The sequence below is a fragment of the Eretmochelys imbricata genome, chromosome 5, assembly GCF_965152235.1.
Source record: "Eretmochelys imbricata isolate rEreImb1 chromosome 5, rEreImb1.hap1, whole genome shotgun sequence".
NCBI classification, from domain to species: Eukaryota; Metazoa; Chordata; order Testudines; family Cheloniidae; genus Eretmochelys; species Eretmochelys imbricata.
Genome location: NC_135576.1, coordinates 45,549,628 through 45,572,211, shown reverse-complemented (window position 1 = coordinate 45,572,211; position 22,584 = coordinate 45,549,628). Strand labels below are relative to the sequence as shown.

At 44.0% G+C, this 22,584-nt stretch overlaps 1 protein-coding gene across 4 annotated transcripts in view; it reads left to right on the top strand.

The window, feature by feature from the left end:
• SCAMP1 (secretory carrier membrane protein 1) overlaps positions 1-22,584 on the top strand; it is a 131,155-nt gene that overhangs the window by 44,535 nt on the left and 64,036 nt on the right. For 2 of the 4 annotated variants that reach the window (XM_077817001.1, XM_077817000.1), the window contains exon 1: positions 4,398-4,552. The exons of 1 other annotated variant lie outside the window; for it this stretch is intronic. In XM_077817001.1, coding sequence (XP_077673127.1) covers positions 4,496-4,552 — 57 coding nt within the window. In that variant the 5' untranslated portion in view covers positions 4,398-4,495. Of the gene's footprint in view, positions 1-4,397; positions 4,553-5,703; positions 5,742-22,584 lie in introns of those variants that run through there. One more of the 4 variants, XM_077817004.1, reaches the window with a different exon arrangement.

Genomic DNA, 22,584 nt, shown 5'->3' with positions numbered 1-22,584 from the left:
TGAGGAGTACACTAGACTACATCCTGTCCAGTCAGCCACATCACTGAATGTTTGCTGCAGGTCCCTCTATCTCAGTATCAGTCCTGGCAAAACTTGTATTTGCAAGTTTACTCTGCTTATCCAACTCTCATGAAGAAACTTAAGTTTATAGGACATCGGATTATTGTGATAACAGGAATGACTCTGGTTATGCTGTAAATTGGGGTGATTACCTCTTTGCTAGTTGTGTGTAAGGTATAGCTAATGCACCCCAATCACACTTTACTTCAAAGCCTCTTCATGTCCTATTTCATGAGTATCCATGTCTTACGTGCATATAGCGAGATGCAGATGATATCACAGCAATTTCATCTTACACTTCATAGGAATATCTTTTGCTGCTCTGTGAGGTAGTAGAGCAGCAACTGTAAGTCCAGTTCTAAGTTGAGTCTTGTGACTCAGTCACCAATGTGCAACCCAAACTGAGGGACTGCTGAGCACTCTATCTCACCACCTGGGGCCATCTCTCACATTGTGATGTGTTAAGCCACAAACATCTGGCAGGTACTGCACTTATAGAACCATCCACAGGCAGGGACACACCCAACTGTGTTACATGAATGATCTCCCAGTCACTCATGAACCATCAGTAGAGAAGCTCCAGCCCAATTCCTCCCCAGCCTGTATCATTTTGCACTGGTCAGAAGCCTGGCCAGTGCAAGTTCATCACCCAGTCTGCCCCTCCCTTGAAGGGGAGAGGACACAAGCTAGCCTTTGTAAACTGAGCTGAGAATGAAAACATGCTGGTTTAGGTAAAATATAAAACAGATTTTTTTTCTTAAGTGATTATAAACAGCAAGTGTAGAGATCACAGTTGCTTACTTAAGAAATAAAAATAAATTTGCAGTCTGAGTTCTACAAAGTAAACAGGATTTGAATCAAGTAATGTCCCACCCTGACAGATGGTACAAACAGATCATAGATCCTCAATATAGAGGTTTGAATGCTATGACAGTGGTAAAGATGGGGGGTCCAGGGTGCTGCTTTGAGGTACAGTGTCACAGATCCCTAAGTAATGTTCACTGTCCTTTGTAGTCATACTACCCAAATATTTGGAGAGCTCATCGTACCGCCTCCAGATTTGGGTATGATTATCCTTGCCATATTGCCAGCCTCATCTGCCACAATTGTCTTTTCAGGCGATCTTTAGACCTAACTTCTCTCCTTCAACCACTCCTCTTTCTAGCAATTTTTGCATCTCCTCTTAATTAGATCATTGTAAGTCAATATCATCAGCGAAGCACAGGTCACTAATTTTTCATCCATTGCTAGTTATACCCTGCTGTAGGTTTTTATTAGTAGCTTTTCTTAAACTTCATTCAAGATAACAATTGAAGTGAGTGATAGCATGCTGCGCAGCATGCTATCTAGCCTTAAGTCAAATTAATTACTCTGTTCACGTCTCACAAACACTGAAGCCGTCAGTCATTGACTCTGTAGAGATTTTGTATCTGCCTTATTACATTTTCACCAACTTCAATCAGCCACAGGATTGCCTAAAGTAGTGTGTGCTATATGCTGTCAAACACCTTAGCAAAATCCTTGAAGAGATGGACCACCTTACCATCATTCTCCACCACTTTCTGATATTGCACATGCAGACTGAATATTTGCTCCACTTACTGTAACTCTTTTGGGTCTAAACCCAGCTTATTTATCAGCCAGAAAGAGGTTCTACCTTGGGCTCAATTCTCTTCAGGATGATTCACAGTAGTATTTTGCTAGGAGGTGACAGTGAAAATGTAAGGTAACTTCCACAAACGGCAAGGTTCCCCTTTTCATAAATAGGAACCATCAGGGCCTGTATAAAATGAACAAAACAAATTGAGAGCTGGAAGTGAAAGAGGCAAAGGACATCTATGCGAGAAGCTCGACTTATCCTGATGAATCTCCTTGCATGGTCGAAGAAGTTGATGAAGGGTTGCAGACGTTGAAAAGCCCCTGGAGTGGATAGCATAAAAGTAGAACTCAGGGAAAAAGGGGGAGAGGTATTATACCAATAAAATAAAAACCAGCAGGATCTTATTAAAGGGAAAAAGGCAAAATACCACATTTATTGTGAATACAGAAAGAATCATAGTAAGCAGTTAGTTATAGCTATAACATTCCATTCAATCTCATATTTATTCCACACATTCATTCATACAAACACACACACACAGGTTCTGCAAGGTTGTTATCATAGTTACCAGCCTTAGAGTTGCTCATGCCAAGCCACTGGCCAGGTGGCGTGGACATGAGGAGGGAGCAGGGCCTTGTCAGATGCTCATCTGATGCTCCTGGAAGTTGGTTTGCAGAATCAGACCCCAAAGTTCTCACTTTTTAGAGTCTATTTTTATAGGAATTTCTTCCTATGCCAGTCTATGGGAATTGCTTCATCATGCTGTTGCTGAATCAAGCAGCAGATAGCACATTCCTGAGGGCTCCCTGCTGCTAGATGTTATCTTGTTCTTTGGTTCTCCCATTCTTGAGGCTGTTGAGTGGATTCCAGTCTGCCCTCCGGGGGGAGGTCCTCTGGTTATTTCCACTTGTCGCCTTCTTTAGCCGATGGACACTGGATTCTTAGGCTGGCACCTCCCTGATCATTCAGTTATTATCCACACCAAGCATCCATCCACATACATCCTCCATCTCTATTTTAATCACAATTGTTAATACAACAAAAGGGCGGGGAGTTTCTGGGTGCTGTTTCTGTTGTTAGAGTATTGCTTTGAGTCTCTCTCTCTGTGAATTGCTTTGAGAACAGACTCTGTCTTAGAATGTACTAACACAATTAGCAGCTTGCAAGTTTCACACAAAGAGGGAGAGAAACAGTACCAAAAATCAAGAGACCTCTTAATTAGTAATACCCTGGAATTTAAACTATGGGGAATCAAACTCATTTGTGATTTTAATACAGAACTTCTTTAAAATGATCCAATATAATCCCCCTTTAGGAGAGGTATTCATCTGAGCCTACCCTAAGCATGTCAGTGGGATGTGGGAATCTAGAAGATACCCTAAGACTTGAACAGATGTTATTTACATATATGGTAACTGGAATTCTTTGAGAGGTGTTGTCAATATGCATATTCTACCATCTGTCTTACCAACCCTCAACCTTGGACTCCACAATTCAGAGGAAACTGATGGCAGTAGTGTGCCCTACCTATATGTCCTTTCTGACAAGGAGTATCAGGGTGCAGGCAGGCCACGTGGCTACTGCTGTCTGAAAAGTTTGGGGCACATGAGTGTGTGCATAAGGACAACCTATTTTGAAGAACTCCTGTTCAGATAACTAACAGCTTATTTTACTCTTTGGACCAGATCTGCTACTCTTACCCTATTGTAGGGTTGCCAACTTTGGTTGGATGAATTCCAGGTTTCATCATGACATTGTCTTTAATTAAAGATTAATCTTTTAATTCCTCAAGACTCGGTAATTAATTACTTAGTTACTTTTGGGGGAGGGGGTTAAAAGTGAGAATCTCTTGGAGATGGGCAGAGGCTCCCTCTCTTCCCCTTCCTGTATTTGCAGGGTGGAAAATGTTTGGCCGAAGACCCTTATGCAGTGTTGCCAACTTTTGTGATTTCAGGGCCAGTTGTGTGCTATTTGGTGTTTTTCTGAAAGCTCCCACTCCTGAAACAGCCCAGGATGTACTTAACACAGCAGCTCAGCTTTCTCCTTCAGTAACAAAGTTCTAGCTCTGACTTCCAGAGAAAAGCCTGAAAACGTGACCTAAGTGGACTCTACAGCCCAAAAGGAGAGTTTTCAGAGTAACAGCCGTGTTAGTCTGTACTCGCAAAAAAAAAAAGGAGTACTTGTGGCACCTTAGAGACTAACCAATTTATTTGAGCATGAGCTTTCGTGAGCTACAGCTCACTTCATTGGATGCTCATGCTCAAATAAATTGGATAGTCTCTAAGGTGCCACAAGTACTCCTTTTCTTTTTGCAAAAGGAGAGTGAGAGAAAAATCCCATGACTCTTAAACCAGGCAATTAGTGGGACTCTGCCTCATAACTTTCCTTATTCTCCCCTCCCCTCCCCTCCCCGTTTTTGTGTTGGCAATGGGACAGGCCAACCCCCCCCCCCATCCAAGGCGGAGGAGAAGCGGAAGCCAGCCCCTCGTGGTTCAGGCAGCAGGGTCGGAGACCCCTTCCAACGGGGTAGCGGCGAGGTTTCAAGACGGGCATTTTGAGAGGGGACAGGATTATCCTGGCTTGGGTTCCATGAGACGATACTGTTCCTCTCTGTCCCCCAAACGGGTAGGGTCCCTTTCCCAGGCGTAATGATGGTATTGCCGCGCCTAACACCTCACTTCCGGAGCGGCCATTTTGGATCTCGGTCGCTGGCTGGCTGCTCGGGCAGGGGGCGGGATCAAGACCGGATCTGCTTGTGACATCGGTTTAGGGGTAGCTTGTGGGGCGCTGGAGTGAAGCCGCCGCCGTCCGGTGATCATAGCGCCCGCCCTCGCCATGTCGGACTTTGACAGTAACCCCTTCGCGGACCCGGACCTCAACAACCCCTTCAAGGTGAGGGCGAGGCCGGCCCCCGGGGACTTCGGGCGACTCCCGGGGCGGAGGATTCCTTCTCCTTCTAGCTTGGGGCTGGGCCGTCTTCTAGTCGCTGGGGGCGAAAGCAGCCCTGGGAGTCTGCCTTTGTGCCCCGGAAAACAGGGCAGAGGCGCCCTCAGGTCCGCATCTCCAGGCCTGCCCAACACCCCCGCGCTGTGAGGCGCCCGCAGGCCCTGCCTTCCTTCCACTCCCCTTCTCCAGGTTGGGTCGGGGCCTGGACACCTGAGAGTTGCTTTGCCCTGTTACAATGTAGCGTCTCCCTTCGCCCGGCGGCGGCGCCCTGCTGCGGCTATTGGGAGGGGGCTGTGGAGACCGCTGGAGGAGTTTCTAGCTCTGCGTCCCGGAGAAGGGTTGATGATCGCTGTAGTAAGTAACTCTGCAGGCTTGTCCCATAGAGACCAGGCAGTAGATGCTACGCAGCGGGTCTGTGTGCACGAGTGATAGCACCCCTTCCAAGCAATAAGTGCTGGACGGTCGGGCTGATGTGTAATAACAAAAAGGCAAAGGTAACATGACGATCTAAAACAAATCCTAGAACTGGTGTAAGTCTTCTAAAAAGCCTCATTTCACAGTCACCACCCATAAAAACTTCCACATCAAAGGAAATACATGTTTGGTTTTTTTTAACTTTTAAGATTGTTTCCTTCATATTCAGTCTTCATCGCCTTCTGTTAGCAAAGATTCCATTTTTCTGGTCTCCACTGGTATTTTGTTATAATGCAAGGATTTATAACTGATGCAAGGATTTATAACTGGTGCAATAAGTGCACATCGTGGTTTTCTTGGACTGGAGTTAAAATTCAAAAATTAAACAAGCCACTAAATCCTTCCTTTTAGTTTTCCTGCCTTCCCCTGCTTTGCTTTTCTCTTCAAAGGTAGCAAACAGTGTTGTTGTCATGGTTAAGTTACCCTCAGCTCTTTCTAATCAAGTACAGTTACTCTTAAGGTATACGCATTACAAGAAAAACATATTAAAAATAATAAAAGAACCAACAGTTATGCTAGTAAGCTTGCCAGAGATCACTCCCTCACTCCAGCAAGGGCTCTGGTTGGTGATTAGTCCTTTGAACCCCACAGAAGAATTTTCCCTGTGGTCACAAGTTCGTCACAGCTTCAGCTCAGAACAAGCACATAAAGTCATGAAGAGGTGAGTCCCTCCTTTACCCAGTTTTGGTCTTTGAGGAGACTGTGAATAGGTAATGCATTTCCTTCTCAGGGTGAAGCTTCAAAAGGCTGAGTTCCTGCATACCCCAAGTAGGTGCATTTGCATATCCTGTAAAAGAAGTTGCATACAATCCCACAACACTGACAGCTTAAATCACAATTGTGTTCTGAAGTCTTTTATCTACTATTTTACCTACTACTGGTAAAGTGCTTTGAGATCTATGGATGAAAAATGCTATATAAGAGCTAGTTGTTAGTAGTAGTAATGCCAAAAATTATAGATTGAAGTGATAACAGAATCCCCCCCCCCCGCAGTTTTATTATGTACATTTGATAACTTTATGTACAATAAATTTAACAGTGGAGCCTCTTTCACCTGTTTTGTATGTCTCTTTCACATCAAGGTGGCTGTGGGGGGGGAGTTTTTTGTAAGTTTAATCACAAACTAATGAGGGGAGACTGCTTGGCTAGGTGCACCATGTTCAAACCACTGTCAGGCTGCGTGGAGGAGAAATGCTTGCGATCTCTCAGTCCTCATAGTGATGAATGTAAACAGCACATCTGTATTCATGCTATGATTTCAAAACCAGGGCACTAAGGCCACCTGCAAAAAGGAAGTTTGAAATTAAGCAGAGACTTCACCTACATTTTTTTGTGGAACAGTGCTTTTGGGCTCTGCTGACTGGTGGAATAAAATAGTGTTGTTAATCTGGGATGATAAACAGTGGCTGCAGAACTTCAGGATGCGAAAATCCACTTTCCTAGAAGTCTGTGCAGAGCTCAAGCTGGTGCAGTGGAACACCCATATGAAAGTTGCCCTCAATATTGAGACGCATGTGGCCATAGCCATGTCAGAGCTTGCCCCCTGATTGCTACTGGTCATTTGCTAACCCATCAGAGTTGATAGTTGGACAATTAGGACTGTTGTCATGAAGAAGTGCACTGCTGTCTAGAGCAGAGGTTCTCAAACTGCGGTCTGTGGACACACGCTCTGTTCAGGTGGTCTGCGGATAGTTCCCTCTAAGGTGCGCGCCTGGGCGGCCGCCCACCTAATTAGTGGAGCTGTGCAGGCGTAAGTGCTGGATTCTGGAGAAGACGCACATGTAAGGTGAGGTGGTGGCCTTAGAGGGAATAGGGGGTATTCCTATTGGAGGGAATTGGTGGAAGGGAGCAGTAGGGTGAGGTGGGGGAAATAGGAGATAGTTGGGGGGGCAGTGGGGTGAGAAGAGGAGGTGGGGGAAATTTGGGACCTGCAGGGCTGCAGTGGCCAGAGAAAGAGGCAACTTTCCCCAGTACCGGAACTGTGGCTGCCAGGGAGAGACGGCCCGCCTTCCCAGCCCCAGCTCGGTGGCTGCCATGGTGGGGGAGAAACACTCCCCTCTCCTTCCTAGCCCAGTTCAGTAGCTGCTGCTGAGTGGGAGAGACTGCTCTCCCCAAACTACTGCTAAAACTTAATGGAAATCACTTGTCCAGACAAGTGATTTCCATTATGTTTGGGGAGAGGTATGGAAACCATTAAGGCCAGATCTTTATCTGATATAGTTTTGGCTCTTCAGAGTACTCCCATTGACTCTTAAGTGGCAAGCAGCACTAGGTTTGGTCTGGATGCTGCTAGGTGTTTTGTAGGATAAAGACCTTATTTGCAAGCTCTTTGATCTGTCTGCAAACTCCAAGCCATGTGTTAATGTGATCCAGGGCTTATAAAAACTCAGCGAGTCCACTGGTTTCAGAGTGGTAGCCCTATTAGTTTGTATCAGCAAAAACAATGAGGAGTACTCGTGGCACCTTAGACTAACAAATTTTTTGGGGCATAAGCTTTCGTGGGCTAAAACCCACTTCATCAGATGCATGGAGTGGAAAATACAGTAGGCGCGCTCGCACACGCACACACACACACACGTTGCCTTACCAAGTGGGGGGTCAGTTCGAACAAGACAATTCAGTTAAACTGGAAGTGGGCTATTATCAACAGGAGGAAAAATCCCTTTTGTAGCGGTAATCAGGGTGACCCATTTCAAACAGTTGATAAGAAGGTGTGAGTAACAGTAGGGGGAAATTAGCATGGGGAAATTAGTTTTTAGTTTTTGTAGTGATCCATCCGCTCCCAGTCTTTATTCAGGCCTAATTTGATGGTGTCCAGTTTGCAAATTAATTCCAGTTCTGCAGTTTCTCCAGAGACATTGAAATGTTCTCCGATTGGTTTTTGAATATTGTAATTCTTGACATCTGATTTGTGTCCATTTATTCTTCTGTGTAGAGACTGTCCGGTTTGGCCAATGTAAATGGCAAAGGCGCATTGCTGGCACATATCACATAGACTCTTCGAATATCAGGGTTGGAAGGGACCTCAGGAGGTCATCTAGTCCAACCCCCTGCTCAAAGCAGGACCAATCCCCAACTAAATCATCCCATCAGGGCTATGTCAAATCTGACCTTAAAAACCTCAAAGGAAGGAGATTCCACCACCTCCCTAGGTAACCTTCCTAGTGAAAAAATTTTTCCTAATATTCTACCTAAACCTCCCCCACTGCAACTTGAGACCATTACTCCTTTTTCTATCATCTGCTACCACTGAGAACGGTCTAGCTCCGTCCTCTTTGGAACCCCCTTTCAGGTAGTTGAAAGCAGCTGTCAAATCCCCCCTCATTCTTCTCTTCTGCAGACTAAACAATCCCAGTTCCCTCAGCCTCGTAAGTCATGTGTTCCAGTCCCCTTATCATTTGTGTTGCCCTCCGCTGGATGCTTTCCAATTTTTCCACATCTTTCTCGTAGTGTGGGGCCCAAAACTGGACACAGTACTCCAGATGAGGGTTCACCAATGTCGAATAGAGGGGAACGATCACGTCCCTCAATCTGCTGGCAATGCCCCTACTTATACATCCCAAAATGCCATTGGCCTTTCTGGCAAAAAGGGCACACTGTTGACTCATATCCAGCTTCTCCTCCACTGTAACTCCTAGCTCCTTTTCTGCAGAACTGCTGCCTAGCCATTCGGTCCCTAGTCTGTAGCGGTGCATTGGATTCTTCCGTCCAATGGAAGTGGGGTGTAGGACTCTACACTTGTCCTTGTTGAACCTCATCAGATTTCTTTTGGGCCAATCCTCTTATTTGTCGAGCTCCCTCTGTATCCTATTCCTACCCTCCAGCATATCTACCACTCCTCCCAGTTTAGTGTCATCTGCAAATTTGCTGAGGATGCAGTCCACGCCATCCTCCAGATCATTAATGAAGATGTTGAACAAAACTGGCCCCAGGACCGACCCTCGGGGCACTCCGCTTGATACAAGCTGCCAACTAGACATGGGGCCATTGATCACTACCCGTTGAGCCAGATGATCTAGCCAGCTTTCTGTCCACCTTATATTCCATTCATCCAGCCCATACTTGCTGGCAAGAATACTGTGGGACACCATATTAAAAGCTTTGCTAAAATCAAGGAATAACAGGTCCACTGCTTTCCCTTCATTCACAGAGCCAGTTATCTCATCATAGAAGGCAATTAGATTAGTCAGGCATGACTTGCCCTTGGTGAATCCATGCTGACCGTTCCTGATCACTTTCCTGTCCTCTAAGTGCTTCAGAATTGATTCCTTGAGGACCTGCTCCATGATTTTTCCAGGGGCTGAGGTGAGGCTTACTGGCCTGTAGTTCCCCCGATCCTCCTTTTCTAAAGATGAGCACTACATTAGCCTTTTTCCAGTTGTCTGGGACCTCCCCCGATCGCCATGAGTTTTCAGAGATAATGGCCAATGGCTCTGCAATCACATCCGCCAACTCCTTTAGCACTCTCGGACGCAGCACATCCGATCCCATGGACTTGTGCTCGTCCAGCTTTTCTAAATAGTACCAAACCACTTCTTTCTCCACAGAGGGCTGGTCACCTCCTCCCCATGCTGTGCTGCCCAGTGCAGTAGTCTGGGAGCTGACCTTGTTCATGAAGACAGTGGCAAAAAAAGCAATGAGTACATTAGCTTTTTCCACATCCCCTGTCACTAGGTTGCCTCCCTCATTCAGTAAGGGGCTCACACTTTCCTTGACTTTCTTCTTGTTACTAACATTCCTGAAGAAACCCTTCTTGTTACTCTTAACATCTCTTGCTAGCTGCAACTCCAGGTGTGATTTGGCCTTCCTGATTTTACTCCTGCATGCCTGAGCAATATTTTTATACTCCTCCCTGGTCATTTGTCCAAGCTTCCACTTCTTGTAAGCTTCTTTTTTGTGCTTAAGATCAGCAAGGATTTCGCTGTTAAGCCAAGCTGGTCACCTTCCGTGTTTACTATTCTTTCTACACATCGGGATGGTTTGTTCCTGTAATCTCAATAAGGATTCTTTAAAATACAGTCAGATCTCCTGGACTCCTTTCCCCCTCATGTTATTCTCCCAGGGGATCCTGCCCATCAGTTTCCTGAGGGAGTCAAAGTCTGCTTTTCTGAAATCCAGGGTCCGTATTCTGCTGCTCTCCTTTTTTCCTTTTGTCAGGATCCTGAACTCGGCCATCTTATGGTCACTGCCTCGCATGTTCCCATCCACTTTTGCTTCTAATTCCCTACTAATTATTTCTGGTTTTTGAGCAGCAGGTCAAGAAGAGCTCTGCCCCCTACTTCGTTCCTTCAGCACTTGCACCAGGAAATTGTCCCCTACACTTTCCAAAAACTTCTTGGATTGACTGTGCACCACTGTGTTGCTCTCCCAGCAGATATTAGGGTGATTGACGTCTCCCATAAGAACCAGGGCCTGCGATCTAGTAACTTCTCTTGGTAGATGTGCAGGTGAACGAGCCCCTGATGGTGTGGCTGAAGTGGTTAGGTCCCCTGATGGTGTCCCTTGAATAGATATGTGGACACAGTTGGCAACAGGGTTTGTTGCAGGGATAAGTTCCTGGGTTAGTGTTTTTGTTGTGTGGTATGTAGTTGCTGGTGAGTATTTGCTTCAGGTTGGGGGGCTGTCTGTAAGCGAGGACTGGCCTGTCTCCCAGGGTCTGTGAGAGAGCGTCTTTCAGGATAGGTTATAGTTCCTTGATTCGCTGGAGAGGTTTTAGTTGGGGGCTGAAGGTGATGGCTAGTGGTGTTCTGTTATTTTCTTTGCTGGGCCTGTCCTGTAGTATGTGACTTCTGGGTACCCTTCTGGCTCTATCGATGTGTTTCTTCCCTTTAGCAGGCAGGTATTGTAGTTTTAAGAACGCTTGATAGAGATTCTGTAGATGTTTTTCTCTGTCTGAGGGATTGGAGCAAATGAGGTTGTATCTTAAAGCTTGGCTGTAGACAATGGATTGTGTGATATGGTCTGGATGAAAGATGGAGGCATGTAGGTAAGTATAACGATCAGTAGGTTTCCGGTATAGGGTGGTGTTTTGCATTGGTGACACGCACAATGTGAAACCAGGAGAACTTTGCCTGTTTCTACAGGGCTCTGTTGCAGTTGCACAGCGTGGATCCTAAACATTAATTTTAAATACCCATAACCAACCACTGGATGTTTTACTTCCCTTCGTATTTTCAGTGTTGTCATTTGTGGTTCTGTTTTGCTGTTTGTTTCGCTTTGTTACTTATTTTTACTGTTCTCTGTGTGTGTGAAGTAGTAATTTTAGAGTGGAGATCTGAGAGAAATTGCATAAGTCTGAGTGAATGCCTTTTACTCTCCTTTCCAGTATCAGAAAATATTGTATTAATATTTACAATGAGAGCATGACTATTTCTAGTTGACTCATAGATTTGTTTAGCATCTTAAAGCTGAGCTATGTGTGCAGATAATATGCATGGAAGAGGGATAGTTTTGTGAACTGCAAAGGCCTGTAGAATGTTAGTGTTTTGGCAGAAGTTTCATTTTTTGAGAGCAGCTTTCCCTGAAGATTTAGTGGTCTATGGTAGGAGTAGATTATTTAATTGGGCCTTTGGTGTTTTTATTTTTATTCACATTTAATCCAGAAGTGAAACATGTTTCTTTAAATTGGTACCTTGCTACACTACATACGTAGTTTTAATTGGTTGCATTTTTCAGATGTGTATGCGTGATTTTCATTGGATGCAATTCAGCTAACCTACCTATATTGTATTTATTGGTGGTCATTGTCATGTGGAGAGATGTACTGACTGTACCAGAATCTATTGCTTTTTCAAAAAATGTAACAGTTGTCAGTCCAGGTAGTAGGATAGTAGTCAAGTCCCAGAAATGGATTTGTGGTTGAAAATGGGATATTTTCAAAAGAAAACAAAAAATAATTAAACCAGTGACGGTAAGATCAGCAAAAAGTTCAAAATCAAACATGAGAGTACAGCAAGCGAACATTCATCTGCAAAGGAAATTTTGAGTGCAGACCCCTGTTTACTAGGAACCAGTATGAGTACCGATAATGAAAATACACTGAAACTCTGAAAAACGGTAAGACAGTACCACTCAAGCTATATTAATTTAGGCTTTACAGGGACTGGTGAACAAGATGAACCAAGGCCACAATGTGTGTTATGCTACGCAGTGCTGGTTAATGAAAGCTTGAAGCCTGAAAACCTCTGGCGCTATTTGATGACAAATCATGCTGCTTTCAAAGATAAACCTCCTGAATTTTTTCAGTGCAAACTGAAGGGAAAAGAACAATGTTTGCTCATGCAACAGTAAATGTAAAGGCCCTGGAAGTTTCATATCATGCAAGCCTTCAAATTGCCAAAGTGGGGAAGCCTCACACAATTGGGGAAGAACTTATTCTGCCTGCAGCTAAAGAATTTGCATTTATAATATGTGGAGAGAAGACAGCAAAGCAGTTAGATTGTGTGCCTCTTTCAAATGACACTGTGTCACGCAGAATTCAACATATGGCAGCTAATGTTAAAGACATTCTTGTGAAACATATGAACAACAGTAGGTATTCTGCATTGCAATTGGATGAGACGACTGATATTGCTGTCGTTGCAAATCTTCTTGCATACATCAGGTATGAGTGGGAAGGGCAAGTACTGGAAGATATTTTGTTTTGTCGTTTAGTGTCCAAGAACAACAACTGCTGAACAGCTTTTCCAGTTACTAGATGAGTTTTGGAAGGAACACTGTATTGATTGGCAACATTGCGTTGGAGTATGTACGAGCAATGATGGGAAGACACAGTGTGATAATGGCTTGTATCTGTGAAGTGGCACCTAATGCCACATGGGTGCACTATATCATTCATTGAGAGGCACTAGCTGCCAAGAAAATGCCAGTGGAAATGAAGGGTGTTTTGGACTTTGCTGTGAAAACTGTTAATTTAATAAAAGCTAGATCTATGAATTCTCAGATTTTTAGTGCAATGAAATGGGTAGTGCTCATGTACAACTTGATTGGTGATTGTCAAGAGGCAAAGTACTTAATTTGTTTGAGCTACATTCAGAAGTACAGCTATTTCTAATAGATCATCCATTCCAATTGTTTTGAAGATTTATCCTGGCTCTCAAGTTTGGCTTACCTCTCGGATGTATTCACATGCCTAAATGAGTTGAACACTGGGCTGCAGGGAGTTTGACTATATTGCATGTGCGAGACAAAATCAATGCAATGATAACTTGTCTTGTTTGCTAGTCATGTAAAAAAGGATGATTTCAGCGCATTCCCAACATTGGAAGGTTTTCTGTCTGAAAATGAATTGGTTCTTGACCCCAAAAAAAAAGACATTGAAGAACATCTTGTTGCTCTTAAGCAACAGTTTAAAGATTGCTTTCCAGTAGAAGCTGAACCGAACAACTGGATACGTAATCCTTTTGGAATTGAAATCAGTGAGCTGCCTTCTGGTTTGTCCAATAAGGCACAAGAGTGCTTGTTGGCGCCTTCTTGCAACAAAACATTATGGTCAGAATTTAAGACATTCCATAATTGAGTTTTGGATTCAAAGAACTGAAGAGTACCCAGAACTTGCAGACAAAGTGGTGTGTTTTCTGATGCCATTTGCTACTACGTACCTGTGTGAGACAGGATTTTCATCACTTACTGCCCTCAAGTCCAAATACAGAAGCAGGATGAATGCTGAACCTCACCTAAGGCTAAAGCTGACAAACATTCCACCTGACTTCCTTGAACTTTGCTCACAAAAACAAGCACATCCATCTCATTAGAAAGGTAAGACTACTGATATTTAAAATAAGATGTGTGCTTTTATTTGTAGAACAAAAAAAGTTGGTTAAGGTTTTTTTTTATATAGCTCTTTAATCCAAAGCGCTTTACAATAGTTAGCTAAAGGTACAAACAACATTTGGAAAGATCAGTAAGTGGTCTGCTGAGACCCTCAGCAATTTTCAAGTGGTCCGTGGGGGAAAAAAATGTTGGAGAACCACTGGTCTAGACAGTTCTGTCCCCCTGGGTCAAAAGATTGGGAAATATACAGGAAATTATTAATAGGTTTTCACAGTTGGGTTTGCCAACTCGTACTGGGGTCAGTAATGGGACCCATGTGCCTATTCTTTGCTTCCTGCACCTGGCCTTGAAGTCCATAAATGGAAAAGGGTACTTCTCCATGGTAATGCAAGGCCTGGTTGATAACCATGGAAAGTTCCACAGTATATGTGTGGGATATTCAGTAAGGGCCATGCCACCAGAAAGTCTGGACTTCCTGCAATGACAAGTGGAACTTTTGCATCAATGGTTCTGTCATTCCACCACTCATTCTGGGTGAAACCTTTTACTGAACACTTCAATACATGAAAGGAACTATGTATCTATACACTGAGTAGTTGCAGAAATGACTGTGGAATGTACATTTGGAAGATGGAGAATAGATGGAAGAACCCGAGGCTGATGAGAAACATCTTTCTGTTATGATAGCTGTTTGCTGTGTTTTGCACAACGTTTGAGAGAAGAAGGGAGAGAGCTTTTCAAATGGATGGGAGCAAGTGCTGGGCACAGTGTATGATGATTTTGAAAAGCCAAATGGAGACATCTACCAAATGATGCATCTACTCAGAGGCACTGAGTAAGGTGTGTACGCAGCTCATACTTTGAGTCCAGGTGCCATTGTAAAGTGTATATGTGGTTTTTGTGGAAGCCATTTATTAGCGTGTTTTTTTTTATGTGGGTGTCATAGTACAAGAATTTAATCCATAGATGATAAGTGTATTATCCTTTTTGTTTGAGGTTTTTAAGGCACGCAGTGTGAATATAGTGTATATTATGCACATGTTACTGTTGTGACATGATGCTGCACACTTAGAACTGTGGCTGTAAACACTTCCAATACTTCAGTACCAATGAATACCAGTTTAAATGTTGTGAGCATAAAAACTCATCGCACAGCTTTATGAATTCTGAAAAGATAGAAAGTTTCAAGGTCATATGATCTGAGAGGATTGTTTGTCTCTCCATTCCTAGCTGCTGTCTGTGATGTGCTAGTCCTTTCTCTTTCCTTTTCTTGATGCTGGTGCTATAGGGAAAATGTGTGTGTGTTGGGGGGAACCCAAGCTGTTGAAATTGTAGCCTGTATGCCAATACTGATTAAAATGTTGCTTTCCCCCCTCACTTTGAGATTTCCTTTCCCATAGGCTCTTCCCAGTCTTGGGTGAGACTGGACATGGTAAGATATTTACACAATCTTTTTCCTCTGTGTAGGAGCCCCCAGGTCTGAGAGGTGGGTGACAGGAGAAGTGGAGAAGGGGGGTTTTCTGCCAGTGTGGGATAGGGGAACTAAATTCCAGATGGGTTGTGAGTGATAGGGTGGCAAATTAGAGGCTGCGTCAGTGAGACCAAGTAAATGCACGTGTACTTCTGCAGACTGTCCTTATGTTGGAGGATGTTATCCTGTGTTGTGTCCCCAAAAGACAGAATCCTCCTGTCCAGAAAGGTATGGCTGCCCCAGATCTGTTGCAGGAGTGAAAGGGAACCACAAGCAATATGGGCAGTGTCAAGAGAGCTGCATTGCCAGTCAATCTTTGTGCCAAATTAGAGCACTATCTGTGCTTTTAAGTTTTCATATTTAACACCTGTGGATCAGCATAAGGTGTACTTCAAAATTAATAGAATTCTGTGGTACGTAAAGGTATGTGTGTGAATTGTTAAGCGTCTTAAAATATATCTTTCTTGGAAATGTCTGGCATAATTTGGACAATTTGATTCCTAATTCATGTTAGCTCAAAGCTTTGATTATTAATGAAACCCTGAGTTAGAAACATGTTTTTTTTTTCCATTTTCTTTTCTGTATTTGCTGCTAAAATAAGTGTCTTTTTAGAACAGTCTCTGGTGTGGGGGAGAGAAATCAATGGGTGGGTGAGAGACCAGTAAATGCTGCTGTGGGATTGTGTGTGGTGGTACGCTGCAAGCTTAAGTGGTGATTGTGTGTTGGCATATTTAAAGAAATAAAGGCATGAAGGGTTTGTACAGTCTCCAGCACATCCGTCATTTTCATTAGGTTAGGTGTGGTGTTTAAAACCTCAGGAAGCAGAGTGAAGGTAAACTTTATGGTGCCTAAACTAAGTTGTTCAAACCCAGCTGTCCAATTCTACTGTAGTATCGTTGCATACTTACTGGAATTGATCCCCTCCACAGTTTGGGTCTTTTGCCTGTAGTTCAGGTTGATCCTTTTTTGATTGAGGGTGCCCCTAGATCTCTGAAACTTTTTGGCTCCAGGTTCACCAAGTCAACAAGATCCTGGTTTGGAGGATTTGTTGGGGAATCCACAATATGCTGTTGTTGAGTGGGATGATCTCCAGCAAACGAATGGTCCAGCTTCTTATAGTACCAGCAGAGGTTGATAGGTCTCTTAGTGGTCCCACAGTACTTACTAGTCCTTTTTGCCAGCTGGAGAGCCGTTGCCTTACTGTGGCTCTGGGATGTCCCAGCTGTGCTTTCTGTCTTGCATTTGTTGTTATAAATGCTTGTTCAGCTGGTAAGCAACCGCCATTCAGATGTGACTGATCAAGCTTCTCTCCTCAGAAGGCAATGAAGTGCTGGATCTCAGCACAAGACCACAGTGAAGCATGAGTCATGTTGATCAATAATTAGGCTTGTGAACTTCACACAAGCTGGAATAGCAAAAGACAAAATCTTGCCACACTCCAGCATTTGAATGGGGAGTTGACCTCCAGTCAGGATGGTCCCAAAGTACTAGATAACACACAGGTAAACAGGATCCTAGGTAGCTAGTAAGGTAGTATGGGTTAAGAGTAGGAGGACCCGGCAGATGTTCAACAGTTGTTTCACACCTACTGTGCTATGGGTAACCTCATCATGCATATCTGTAAACCCACTTGCAAAGTGGCTTTAATGTGCATTAAAACACCACACGATTGGCAACAACAAAAAATGTTTTTGGATTGAAGACATTTTAATGTGAAATAACTGAAGTTAACACACAAGAGGTTTGAAGTATAGACGGGCCTTAAACTATGCCTTTCCAGGTGGCATCTGCTGGAATTAAATGAACTTATTTTATAGTATAACACTTGTTAGTTTTCAAGTTTTATTCTCTCTTTGTGGTATTATATTTTTGGCACATGTAAACAATACTGCACAGAATGGTGTTAATTTTGGGATTACTAAAATAACTCTAAATAGCATACCTGAAAATGCTGTTGAATTTTTTTAAATAATTGATAAGCTTTCAGATTGAAAGTATCCCTCTTTAAAACAGGAGTCTATAATCCAAGTTCAAATGTTTTGAGGGTCAAGAAAAAATGAAAGAACAAAACAGGTAACAGTTAAAGGAATGGTAATAGGAAACAGCTTTTTCAAAACTTTTCAGGAGATTCATTTTCCAGTAAAAACTGTACTGGAAAAAATCTATCCAATCTACTATTTAGGTGAAGTGGAAATTATACTTCATATTTTTATAGTGCTAGTACTATCACAGACTATTTTGTATTACTCATATTTTTTTCATTTATTTATGTTTTGTTTTTCAATGAACTTTATACAGTAAACTTGTATATCCTTGAATGGATTTTGTCAATGTGGAATATATATCTTGATTGATTTATTTTTGTATAAGTCATGGCAATAAAACCAAAAGTTCTTTCTGAAATGAATTTCAAACCTCTTGACCTTTAGTGTCCTGCCTTTTCCCTTCCTGTTTCTTTGTACAATATTGGAAATATAGAGTGGAAATAAACACTGTTGTAGTTGCCAATAAATCAACAGTCTGCTAACCTCAGAAATGTTTCAGATAATTTTATAAAGTTCCAAAGGCTAGGAGGCTACAGTAACACTCAGGCCAGTTTCAATTTTTTTTACTCTTACATATAATTCTAGAGTAATTCCATGTGGAAGAGTGGATTTACTTCTGGTACACCCCCTTGTGGCTGGGTGTGGCATGGCAGCTCTCTCTTGTCTAGCACCCTTTGCCGATGGTCACTTGAGTTTCATGGTGGTATGCCTCTTCCGGAGACTCAGCATGCCAGCCAGGTCATGGTTTAGTCTCACACTGTGCCGGAGTAACTAAATTCAAATAAAATAGTGTCCTTACAAGAAGGTCTTTAGCCCTAAATCTGGTCCTTGTGGTCCTAGTGCCCTTTTCTCAGGGCTCTCCGTTGTCCTTGTCCCCTCCTCAGGGTCTCATGCTACCTTACCAGTTGCTGGTAGGGGTACCTGGGCCCTTCCACTACACTGGTTCCTGTCCAGAGACCCTATAGCCAGCAGCCAAAGTTCTGCTTTTAACTCCTTTTTGCTGCCTCTCTAGACTCCTTCCTACTGTAGCCTTTTCCAGGCTTTCTCCCCCCAACCTCTCTAGGTCCACCATATTTTTAGAGTCTGGACTCTCAGGGCCCCCTGCTGGAATCCCCAACAAAATCCCAAACTAGCAAGTATAAACTTAAATCCACTTCTGCCCTCATTGGGTTTGACCTGGTCTCACTAGTTTCCTGTGCCCTATTCCTTGTTTAACTTCCTTGCAGCGCTCTCTGCCAGGAAGTCCAGTTCCTGCTGTTCTTTTAGGACATGCCACCTGTCTCTATTCTGGTCTCTTGCCAGCCTACTCTACTCAGACAAGGATCCCAGAGGTTACTCTTCTGGTCTCTCTCCCTGACCCTCCTGGTCTCCCTACTTTCTAATCCCAGAGAGTAACTGCAAAGTTCCTTTCTTTCTGCTCTAAACTTCCTCTGTTTATAGTCCCTGTACCAGTGTTTCTTCCTCTCCCTCCTCCCCTCACCAAAAGCTAGGCTTCCTCATCAATTCAGCCTGGCCCACCCTCCAGGTGCAGGCTGCTACTCAATTGGCCTCAGGCTCACACTAACCCTATCACCACCTGTGGAGTACACACGCCTCACACTCTACAGTAAATATATATTGACATTATTTCAGTGAATGGCAATAATTTGAGATAGAAAACTTCCTTTCAGTAGCTGCATACTCCTGTTGCTATCAGAAGGTTTTGCTTCTACAGCAACTGCAGGATTGGGCTCTATCCTGGATCTTTCACTGAGTTCTGCACTGTCAGTTTCCTGTTTACTTCGTTGTGGCTCTGAGCAGACACACAAGGTCTGCGAGTTCAGAGCTCAGTGTGGATTTGGAGCATAAGGTAGGCTTAATTCAGAATTGTGAAAGTTAATGCTCTTACAGTAAAGGCATACTGCTAAGTAGTGGGTGTGGTAAGAGAACATGAACAGAATACAATTAGATCTTGCTAAATTATAACATGGGCCCTGATCCTGCAAATACTTCAGCACATGCTTAACTGAATGTATTGAACTCAGTATGATTACTTACGGTGAGTAGAGCCAAGCGCATGTCTAAGGACTTGTATTCAGTGTTAGCTCAAGGTAAACTCAAGTGTTTTATCTTTCACCTGACTCCCCTGCACGTACAAGTCTCTAGCTCCAGTTACGTGAGGCTTTAAAGTAGAGCGCTGATGGTGCTAGTAATGCAGTGAGACTCAGCTACTCTGTGCTGCTGATACAGACGTGTGCAGATTTAGTTTTTCAAAGTGTTATTCCTCTTGCACAAGCTCAGCTAACTCAGGATTAACTTGAGTGTACATTACTTGCGCTAACACTGCAGTGAAGGCAAGCCCTGCCTGTTTGCCATAGTTTGTTAAAATGTTTCTATGTGGCATTTCCATAGCCTTTTTTAAATCCCAGAATTATCTCTGCTGCCTTATTATGTATACGTGCACTACTCTTAACGGTCATCCTGCGCGCACACAAAATATACCCAGTGAATTTCTCTGTATATACTTCTTTACTATAGTTGAACGCATATATGTATGTGGTTTTACTATCCTGCCATACTTTGATTTTAAAATATTCTCATCTCTTCAAATCCTCGCAAAGTTCTGTATTGGAGTTTTTAATTATGCAGGTTTTCTTTTAACTTTTCCTAAATAGGATTTAGAGTTTTAAGAGTATACTCAGCAGTGAAAGTAACTTAAGGGACTTAACAGCACGCAGGGTGGCCGGGGTCCTGAGCAAGGTCGGGGAGCGGCTCAACTGGAATGGGCAGGGCGGGGGCCAGACTCCTGCAGCCAGCCCTTCAGCGCAGCCCGGCGGCAATTTAAAGGGCCCAGGGCTGCTGGCTGCTGCTAGTGCTACCCCAGGGCTCTGGTAGTGATTTAAAGAGCCGGAGCCCTGGGCCCTTTAACAAGCCGCCGGAGCCACAGGGCTCCGGCCACTGCTACCCTGGGGCTCCACCGGTGATTTAAAGGGCCCAGGGCTCCAGCTGTGGTAGCAGCGGCTGGTAGTCCCGGGCCGTTTAAATCACCGGTGGAGCCCCAGAGTAGCAGTAGTGGCAGCGGTGGCCAGGAACTCTGGGGCTCTGGCTGTTCTTGCTTTCTTAGTATGGAAAGAAACAAACCTCCTTCATCTTCACAATGCAATATTCATCTGTTTGTGTCAGTCTTTTTCAGTCAATAGCAACTTTTTGGCTTGTGAATTCTCGATTTCACCAGTGGTGGAGCACAGAATTCAGGATGTTGTGGAGGCACTAATCTTTTTATTTGTCACCTAAATACTGTAGTGATTGGTGCATTAATTAGAATCTTAATTAATTGTAGATTAATTGTGTGTATATATAGCTAGTAAGTCCTAATGAAATTTCAAGGGTAGGATTAATATTGGAAAAACTAAGGGCATGTCTACACTAGCAAAGTTACAGCTCTGGCAGTTACAGCTCTGGCAGTTCAGAGAGCGCCAAAGGAAAACTGCTGTTGTGTGTTCACACTGACAGCTGCCTGCGCAATTACGTGTTCAGACTTGCAACACTTGCGGCGCTATTCGGAGTGGTGCACTCTGGGCAGCTATCCCACAGAGCACCTCTTTCTCTGTGGCTGCTAAGACTTGTGGGAAGACAGAAGGGGTCGCGGGGCATCCTGGGTCCTGTCCCAATGCCCCTTGATGCATTGCTCTGCATCCCAGAAATCCCTGTTCTTCTGTCCGCATTTGGCGCTATTTTTCAATGGTTTGTGTATTGCGCACCCTGTCCTGCCTCTTTCTGGCTGCAGGAATGGATCCCGAGCTGTTGACAAGAATGCTGCTCGAACTGACAACACGTCACGAGTGGTAGTAGAGTTATTCCTTAAACTACAAAGGCAAGAGGAGTGCGACATTGATCTTGCCACACACAGTAGCTATGACACGAGAATGGTTTGTCATTCACGGAGGTGCTGACCACAGTGGAATGCCACTTTTGGACTCAGGAAACAAGCACTGAGTGGTGGGATCACGTCGTGATGCATGTCTGGGATGATGAGCAGTGGCTGCAGAACTTTCGGATAAGGAAAGCCACATTCATGGGCCTGTGTGATTAGCTCGCACTAGCCCTGCGGTGCAAGGACACGAGAATGAGAGCTGCCCAGGAGAAGCGCATGGTGATTGCACTGTGGAAGCTGGCTACTCCAGACTGCTACCGATTGGTCGCTAACCAGTTCGGAGTGGGAAAGTTGACTGTTGGAGTTGGACCGTTGGAGTCGTATTGATGGAAGTGTGCAGGGCCATTAATCACATCCTGCTCCGAAAGAATGTGACTCTGGGCAACGTTTGTGAGATTGTGGATGGCTTTGTACAAATGGGCTTCCCTAACTGCGGAAAGGCGATAGATGGCACGCACATTCCAATTCTGGCACCAGACCACGTAGCCACTGAGTACATTAATCATAAAGGGTATTTCTCAATGATTCTCTAGGTGCCTGTGGATTACCTTGGATGGTTCATGGACTTTAGCTCATGCTGGTCCAGAAAGGTGTACGACGCATACATCTTTTGGAATGCTGGCCTGTTGAAGAAGCTGCAAGCAGGGACTTTCTTCCCGGACCAGAAGATCACCGTAGGGGAATTCGAAATGCCCATTGTGATCCTGTGAGACCCTGCCTACCCCTTAATGCTGTGGTTCATGAAGCCATACATGGGGCAACTTGACAGCAGCAAGGAGCGGTTCAACAGGCTGAACAAGTGCAGAATGACTGTGGAGTGTGCATTTGGCCGTTTAAAAGCCCGCTGGCCATGCCTGTATGGGAAGCTGGACTTGGTCAATGACAGTATTCCTATGCTTATAGCCGCGTGCTGTATGCTCCAAAATATTTGTGAAGGGAAGGGTGAAAGCTTCATTCAGGGCTGGACTGCAGAGGCTCAGTGCCTGGAGGCTGAGTTGGAATAGCCGGAGACCAGGGTTATTAGAGGGGCACAGTGGGGGGCCATAAGGTTCAGGGATGCTTTGAGGCAGCAATTTGAATATTTGTTGCTATGCTCAGGATTGCAGTGCTTGTAATGCTAGGAGGTGATTGGTGCACGTGATGCAAGAAGGAGCTGTAACATAATTCATATGTTGCTTTGCAGTGCTCTTTTTGCTTTCATTTAATAGAATAAAGATTGCTTTTCAAACAAACACAATTGTTTTATTGAAAAATAACAACCAGAGGAGAGAGTCAAATGAAAAAATCATCAGCAGGGAGGAGG